Consider the following 7,901-nt stretch of genomic DNA (forward strand, 5'->3'; position numbering starts at 1 on the left):
CTAATTTGGATCTCGATGATAAGGGAGTAGTTCATTATTCGAAGCTACTGCTTCGAGTTTTGTAACGGAAGTACTCCCGAGATAGAAAATCCCGAGATGGGAAATAGTATGGCGGTTTCCATCTGCGATCAGTCCAGATGCAGCATGTCACACTACCGCGTGATCCTTGTCTCTTTTCACATGGATCAATCTCAAAGTGAAGGATCTTTGCTACATACAAGCTCTCCTGGGGATATTGAAGGTGCAGAGATGACACATTCTGCTCCTTCTCGTTAAGGTGCATATGTAGTAGGACTCAGGAGTCAATTTGTTAGATGGAGAAGGCCACCCCGGACAAGCACGATCGGTTCGCCATTCAACCAGAGTTAAGCCGACTTTTCTCTACCCGCAATACAAGATCCCTGCTCTACAAGATGCGCATGCTAACTTGAGTTAATACTCTTAGGCATTCAAGCAAAATGATAATTTGAGCAGTGACGGATCCGCGCGCTGTGTCGGGCAAAACCCAAAAACTGCAACAGTGCTATAAAAGAAGGTTGATTCTCTCACCATGGTCATCGAAATTGACAGTGCATCAAACACGTCTAAAGAACAAGTTATATCTCTCTTCATCATGGGACCTTCAGTTATCTCAGTTAACGCTTCTGATATCGTCAGTGGCGGCGGCGACTTGGAGACTTCCCGAAACAAACACGGCCACGAGTTGCAGAACAAAACACCACTTCAAGCTATGTCCTATGGTGGCGTTGTTCTTGGCGGCATTCCGAAGCATTTGGACTTCCAATCACACCGTCAATGGCAACTCAATCATATGGCTGCTGCCTTCCGTCACTGGCATCGCGAAGGCTATGTCGAGGGTATGAGCGGTCATATTTCGGTTCGTGATCCGGAGTTTCTCAATGCGTTCTGGACCAACCCCCTAGGCCGGCATTTCGGCCTCTTGAAAGTTAGCGATATGATTCTTGTCAACCTGGATGGGTCTGTCATTGGCGGCAATAAATCTGCTCCTCCGAATACTGCCGGGTTCCTTATTCATGCTGCGGTTCATAAGGCGAGACCGGATGCCCATGCTGTTTGCCACTGCCATAGTGTGCATGGAAAGGCATGGTCGGTCTTCGGCAGACGACTGGACATGTTGACGCAAGATGCTTGCAAATTTCGAGGAGATGCGCATGCCGTGTATGACAGCTACGGAGGTGTCGTCTTGGGTAGTGAAGAAGGCGACCGCATTGCTAGCGCACTTGGTCCAAATGGCAAGGGGTGCATTCTCAGAAACCATGGAATCCTGACCGTTGGGAAAACTGTCGACGAGGCTGCTTTCTTGTTCACATCAATGGAACGAACATGTCAGGTTCAGCTGTTGGTAGAGGCTGCATCGCATGGAGACATTGGCCTTCGAAAGGTGTTGATCAGTGATGACGAGGCGAACTTCAACTTTGACGTTGAGAGTGATCCTGAGGTTTGTTACTGCGAGTTCCAGGTATATTACGATTTGGAGGAAGAGCTATCCGGTGGAAGTTTCAAAACTTGAATCGGGATGGCTTGCATAGACGCAAGCACCTCATGTTTGATGTTAAACTAGATAAAACTGGCCATGGAAAGGGGATACATTCACAACTCTTGCGCCTTTGTTCCGAAGGCCCACAGATTGCCCAGAAACGAAAGTACCTAGCCCATCGAGGATTGCTCGTTGATGAGTTACTGAATGAACTTCTGGACAATGAAGTCGACGGCAGGATCAATGAACTCGGGGCGAATGTAAGTGAGGTGGAAGAATGTGCAGGTGCCATTGGCATCGCAAACCTAGACGTAAGAGTCAGTCTGGGTCATATGAATTCGGCTGGAAGTTGGTATCAGTCTTACTGGATCGCCAGCTGCACAAACCTGCCTCGCTTTCTCGTTCAGTCCGGCAGGGAACTTGCTTAGACTGGCTCCGAGCTTCAAGTATCCATCTCCAAACATCACTAACGATTTGATGCGGCCATAGAGCTCGGCCGGGATGTCAGCCGCGGCAGCATGCATCACAGCTGTGCCCTGGGAGTATCCGACGAGGGAGAAGTTCTGATTGGGACAGGCAGCAGCCTGAGACTTGAGACGGTTGACCACGTCTCTAGAACCTTGACGAACGCCTGTGATGATTTGCGAGCTGGCCGGATACTACGTGCATTGTCGGGTTAATAAATTCTCTGTTGGACATAAGAGTACAAACACTTGCCTGGACCGGGTACCCTCTAGCATCAGGCAGAGCAACAGTGGCATTGCTAACGACCGGGTCCCCGACTATGATGCCGAACTTACCGCCGCCTCCAACATAGTTAGGCTCACTCGTTCCTCGAGCTGGGCATCCCCGAGTTAACTTCAAAGAACCAGCGGATCAGGTTTGTAAAGAACACACCAACAAGAATCTCAAAGTCAGAACAGCCAGCTGGGATATCTTCCGGTCGGATGGGGACAGGATCGCCAATAGTAACCCCCGTCTCTGGAACTTCAGGGCATTCGTCAGTGCTTTGGCCGTTTACAACGGACAAAGACAGAACTGAAAGAGCCACAAGCTCGATGAAGAACATGGTGATTGATATGTTGATAGTTCGATTGCGATGGAGGTTTGCCAGATAATTCCTTGACCTTGCGAGATTGGCCTCATTTTCCGGGAGGAATACGTCTTAGCTATTTAACTGCAATATTTCCAGCATAAGTGTGATGCCAGTTCGATACGTCAAGATCATGAGCCTCGGGGCCTCGGCTGCTGCACTATTTACATCTTGTCTGGTTTGATTTAGTCCATCAAGTTCGAGGCTTCATCGCAACTGCTTCCGGAAGAGGGGATTGTACGAGACGAAATTCACCGTCACTTCACGCAAACGAAGTTCTTACTCTTGATTTCTTGCCGTGTGTGATGGTGTGCTCATAAAAAGTCTGTGAGGATAAATTGCAAGTCTGTGTAGGTCAACGTCAAGAAATGGACATTTGGTCAGGCCCCCTGAGTGATGGTTTGTCTGCCTCGGCACTCGGACTACGAGGGGATCGCGATGTTCTCAACTTGACAGGGATCTGGCTTCTCCAGGGTCGCCCTCCAATCGCATCTCATAAGATGGCCGATTCTGGCCAATGGTGGATACGCACCAATGTGACGCAGTCTGCATGCACCCCAGGCGGGGTTGTGGAATAGCGGGACTCACAGCAATAGAATCCTTCGCGGGATTTACTCAAAATGGTAAGAACATGGCCTCTCATCTATATCAGACAGCTCACTGCAACTGGTTGACTTAGACACGCGACTTTCCATTCAGTTTTGGCCCCTTTTCAGCCCCCACAGACAATTCCCCGAAAACATCGCGGTGGGGGCATAGAAGCAAGCTGGTTCCCCGCAAGATATGTTGACGTTCAACGGCTTGGAACGGTGCTGCAGGATGCTGCTCACATTTTCCCATTGTGGAACTCAAATCGGACGGTTGACAGCCGTTGAACTCAATGAATTTCTGAATCCTTCCCAAGTGGCAGAGCAAACCAATGTTATTGTTCGTCATACGGAACGGAACTTCGGCAAACGGAGGCTCAGTGTGAAACAGCTTGCGGGCAAAAAAGAAACGCAGCGACACACTGACATGTTCATATAAATTATCCGTCTGAACTGATAGCGCGGCCCGAGCCTCTGTGCGCCCTTAGGGTAAAGATACTCCATTGGACGAGGCCAAAGCGACAAGCACGGATGTGTCCTTCACGTGGCGTAGTCCTGTCTGTCTGCACCGCCGCAATGAGGTCCTGTTCTTATTGTGCATGTCTTACTCTGGCCTCATGTGGGCAGAAAACTCATGTACATCAGGTCACTTGTCTTGAAAAGTGAAATTGGCGGGTAACGGTGATGTATTTTGGAAAGAAAAGATGCAGCACTCAAGCAAGACTAACAATCGCGTGTCTTGGCCAAAGCCAGACAGGATAGAAACAAAAGAACAGAAGCCTCCGGAAGCCTCATGTCGCAAGCAAAACGAAAAGAGGACCCAGCCAGTTTTTTCATGATATGTGCGGAACCACTCCCATCAGCTCACTCAGCAAATCTGATCGCGGGCACCGTTCTCAATGAGATGGCAATGCCCCCTGAGGGCCTCAGGACGGCAGATGGTGCAAGACAACCTTAAGCCTGAACCTTCTTGATCTGCGCAATGAGGAAGTCGGCTCCCTCCTGGGCGTTGGCGCCGTACGAAAGGTGAGGTGCCAGAACGGCGGCACTCAAGTTTCCGTCGCAGACAGTGTCGCGGGGGTTGGCGGCGCAGATGATCTTGATCTTGTCCTTGGGGAAGTTGGGGATCTGGCCGTTGTCGGCGCGGAACTGGGTGTCTCCGAAGGTGACCACTCCGGCGATCTGGTTCTTCTGCGCATCGGGGGCGTTCTCGATGGCGCGGTGGTTTACGGCAGCACCTTGGCTGTTTTCGAAGCGGTCAGCATCTCAAGTCAGGCGAGTAAGTGAGAAACGAAGGTGCGAAACTTACGAGTAACCTCCAGTGACGACGATGGCAGTAGGGCACTTGCTGTTGATATCGCTAAGGATGCTCTTCATCTGGTTGATGCCAACGGGGTCGGCACCACCGGGAAGGAAGTTGGTGTCCAGACCAGCGGCGTAATCAACACCCTGGACGGCGACCTTACCCGGAAATGCGGCCTTCAGGTTGTTGGCAACAGGGGGTCCCACAACGGTGCCCTGTCCAGAGAAAAGAAAGTTTTAGCATCAAAGTCATCAATAGTCGACAGTTGGGATGAGGGAACTCAAGCAAACCCACCATGTTGCCGATCTCCGTAGAGCCGCGCGCCCAAACAAAGATGATGTCGTTGCACCCGCCGGTCTTGAACTCGTTGGCCGTGCTGCCGACGGTGCCGCCCAACTGCCGCTTGGTTTCTTCCTGCGGGATCGTGGGGTAGGCAAAGGCGGTGGAGGCCAAAACAAGAGTGCTGAGGAACTTCATGGTGAGATAGGTGATTTTCAAAGTGCTTGGACTTGCAAAGAGAATGAATGTGAAGTGACTTGTCGCGGACAAGATGGCAAAGAACTGAAGAGAATGAAAGCGGTTGCGGTTAGCTGCTGAGGTGCCTGGGTGGGTGTAGAGCTATCGTGGCTTTGTGGTGAGCTTTGTGAGAGTTCTTATAGAAGATGATGATATCCACAGCCTCAGAGCATCTACGCCTAAAGAGGAATGTTCAACGAGATGTTCTCCTCATTCCTAGTTGTTCCTCGGCTCTCAGGATTCCTCGGCTCTCGAAGAGAGACTCCTCGGTGGTTTTGTTGGTATTGAAGGATGGCAAGGTGCGGAGTTCATTCTATTGAGGTCTCGAACGGATCAGGATGATCAGAAACTACCTAGGCATGTTACCATAAGCCGGGGAAGGTACCAATGTCTTGGGATCAAACACATTGGCACTGCGGCGAGTCCCGCGAGGATCCGCCATGTTTCTCCCGAAGATGCGGTCCGTCATGCAGAGTCAGGCCTGCCATTCGTTCTATCGCGCGCAGCTTTGAACCTGCCAGAACCTAATCAGGCGCCATTTGCGAATATATGTATACAACATGGTCGTTGGAATTGCCTGTTTAGATCATTTAGTGCGGCTGGTGTGTTGGCTTCGGACGTAGGCAATGACAAGATGAACGTGAAAGGCCAATGACAGGACGAACCACGCATTGCTTACTCCTACTTAGGCCGTTTCAGCTAGTCAGGGTTGCCTACCACTTTATCGACTGCCAGCTGGCATGGTCACCTCCTGGCCTATTTTTCTCCGCACAAAACACCTTTGAGTGCTGTCACCCTGAAGTCTGGACTCAACAGGAGGTGTGTGACATGGATTGATCGATCGTACTGCCCCCTCAGTCACCTTACTCAAGCGTGCCCATGGAATTTGCCACATGATGGGTCCTTATGGATACTAAACTCCCAGTTCTGACATTGTATGAAACGAACATACTATCACGAATTTGAAATAATCAATGACAGTTTAGTCAAGTAGACTTCAAGCTTGAATGCAATGAAACCTGGCTACTTCAGTGGCTAACATGTCGTTCCGACATAGGTAGCTGGAGCTCTTTTTACCCAAGTGCAGTGTGCTGCGTGTATGTGGCAATGATGCTTTTGCAAGCCTGCTATACACACATGAGACTTGCATTGAGTTCGAGCTTGCGCTTAAAATGTTTACATGTTATAATGTCTTTCGTGCAGTCTGGTCTTGTGTGATTTGTAGAGGCCTCCGAGCTCTGGACCACAGATATTCAGTTTCGAACCAAGAATTTCAGTTAATTGATTGCTATCCACGTTCTAGTTGCCATCATCCGAACTACCCGTCCAATCGCATCCGCCTTTTTCCAATACTTGTGGGATGGCAGCTCCACTTGCCTAACTTCCGACAACACTGGCCGATCGTTCCAAGGTTCCATGATCTTCAATTAAGAGCCCGAAAGCTTGTCATTAAGGTACGAAAGTCAACTAGCACGCCTTGCTTAACTTGGAAAGTCAACGAGCATTGTTTGCCAGCCAAGTGTTACGCAATATCAAGTCTCCATATTTAAGGAACAAAGATAGAACTCCTCAGGTCTTCAGCTTTTTCTATCAAATTAAATCAATGAATATCCAGGAGAAGCGGGACACCGAGGAGACAAAATTGGCACGGAGTAGAAGTTTCGACTTCACGGTATGGCATCTTCGACCGCCATTTGTAATGGGATCGTTTGCATCTCGACCGATTCAGTGAAGTATTTCACGTTCGACTGAATGGCTCACCCGAAAATCTCGATGGTTATGGGCCCATGAGACTTGTTCACGCCGTGATTTCTGCATGAGTCTTACAAGTCCCAAACCAGAAGCCCGATTCAATCCCCAGCATCCCCTTACTTTGATGTCGTCCTCATATCCCAGAGTGACTGTCCCAGGGCTCTCCCTGATACACCCAGCCGGTTATCAAGCCTAGTGTCCCCCGAGAAGGGCTCAGTTCATTGAACAACCTGATGAGGCATCAGGTTCGGAAATGCGACGTGGTTCAGGACCCATGAGCGCTTGATGGCATTACATTAGATGGTAAAGTTGCCGGAAAGCCGAGCCCAAGCAGGTTCGATAGTGCCTCAGCATGACAGTCGAGCTTATCCAGCAGTGGTATAGTTTTCCAGGTCCCCCCCCCCCCCCCATAAGTTCACAAGTCCTATGATATGAAGAGGTCCCTTTACTTTCTCTTTTTTCTTAAAGGGATAGAGTGAATGTAAAAATCAAAGCAGCTTCTTCCCGCCGATTTAGCACAATTGCTGCTAATGAAATTATACATGTTGACAAGTATGTAATTCATAATTCACAATAGCTCTGCGATGACGTACGAAGTATGGACACTTTTTGCAAGACGCACAAATTTGTTGACATGATTACTAAGACATGATGTCTTTACTTAGCCTTTACCGGTTTTTCTCGAAATGCTGAGGAAACGCGCAGTCCTGTTCTGGAACAGGGAGGATTTCCTGCATGCGTCTACTTTTGAATCCATCACAGCCAGCCTCAGGCGTGATGAACTGTGTGGATGGACATACGGCTATTTCAGACGCTGTCTTCTCGGATTTCAGCCAGTAGGAGCCCCTAAATCACAGTTGAATGTTCCCCGCCGCCGCTTCTTCCGCATTGTCACACTTGAAAATATGCTACGATTTTAGTCCCGGCTCGTTACAGGTCCGTAGTACAGACTTTCTTGAGACTAAGGCAGTCCAGCCGCAACTTCGTCACGCAAGTATCTTCCACACACCATATTCTGATAATATAATTCGGCTTTCGAGTTTTTCGTCACACTCTAGATGGTTTCACTACAGCCATCCACAACCTCTGACTGCAGGTTTGCGTAGTGCAGTTGACTTTTTGTTCGTACAATATCTGTGCTCCGCCCCCCCC

At 49.5% G+C, this 7,901-nt stretch overlaps 3 protein-coding genes across 3 annotated transcripts; 1 reads left to right on the plus strand and 2 right to left on the minus strand.

Annotated features, from left to right (window-relative positions):
* Positions 1-550: 550 nt before the first annotated feature.
* CTAM01_14716 (L-fuculose-phosphate aldolase) lies at positions 551-1,531 on the plus strand (the record flags this gene model as incomplete). Its single annotated transcript, XM_060530715.1, has 1 exon — positions 551-1,531. The coding sequence occupies one exon, from the start codon at positions 551-553 to the stop codon at positions 1,529-1,531; it is 981 nt and encodes a 326-aa protein (XP_060374737.1).
* Positions 1,532-1,698: 167 nt separating this feature from the next.
* Positions 1,699-2,567, minus strand: CTAM01_14717 (cutinase; the record flags this gene model as incomplete). Its single annotated transcript, XM_060530716.1, has 4 exons — positions 1,699-1,803; positions 1,864-2,157; positions 2,210-2,337; positions 2,396-2,567. 4 exons carry the CDS (start codon positions 2,565-2,567, stop codon positions 1,699-1,701), a joined length of 699 nt encoding a protein of 232 aa, XP_060374738.1.
* A 1,565-nt stretch (positions 2,568-4,132) lies between these two features.
* Positions 4,133-4,958, minus strand: CTAM01_14718 (uncharacterized protein; the record flags this gene model as incomplete). The annotated part of the gene is made up of 3 exons (XM_060530717.1): positions 4,133-4,421; positions 4,488-4,696; positions 4,776-4,958. 3 exons carry the CDS (start codon positions 4,956-4,958, stop codon positions 4,133-4,135), a joined length of 681 nt encoding a protein of 226 aa, XP_060374739.1.
* Positions 4,959-7,901: the final 2,943 nt, after the last annotated feature.

This window comes from Colletotrichum tamarilloi (genome assembly GCF_030869305.1).
Source record: "Colletotrichum tamarilloi strain Tom-12 chromosome Unknown Scaffold_131.1, whole genome shotgun sequence".
In the NCBI taxonomy this organism is placed as follows: domain Eukaryota; kingdom Fungi; phylum Ascomycota; class Sordariomycetes; order Glomerellales; family Glomerellaceae; genus Colletotrichum; species Colletotrichum tamarilloi.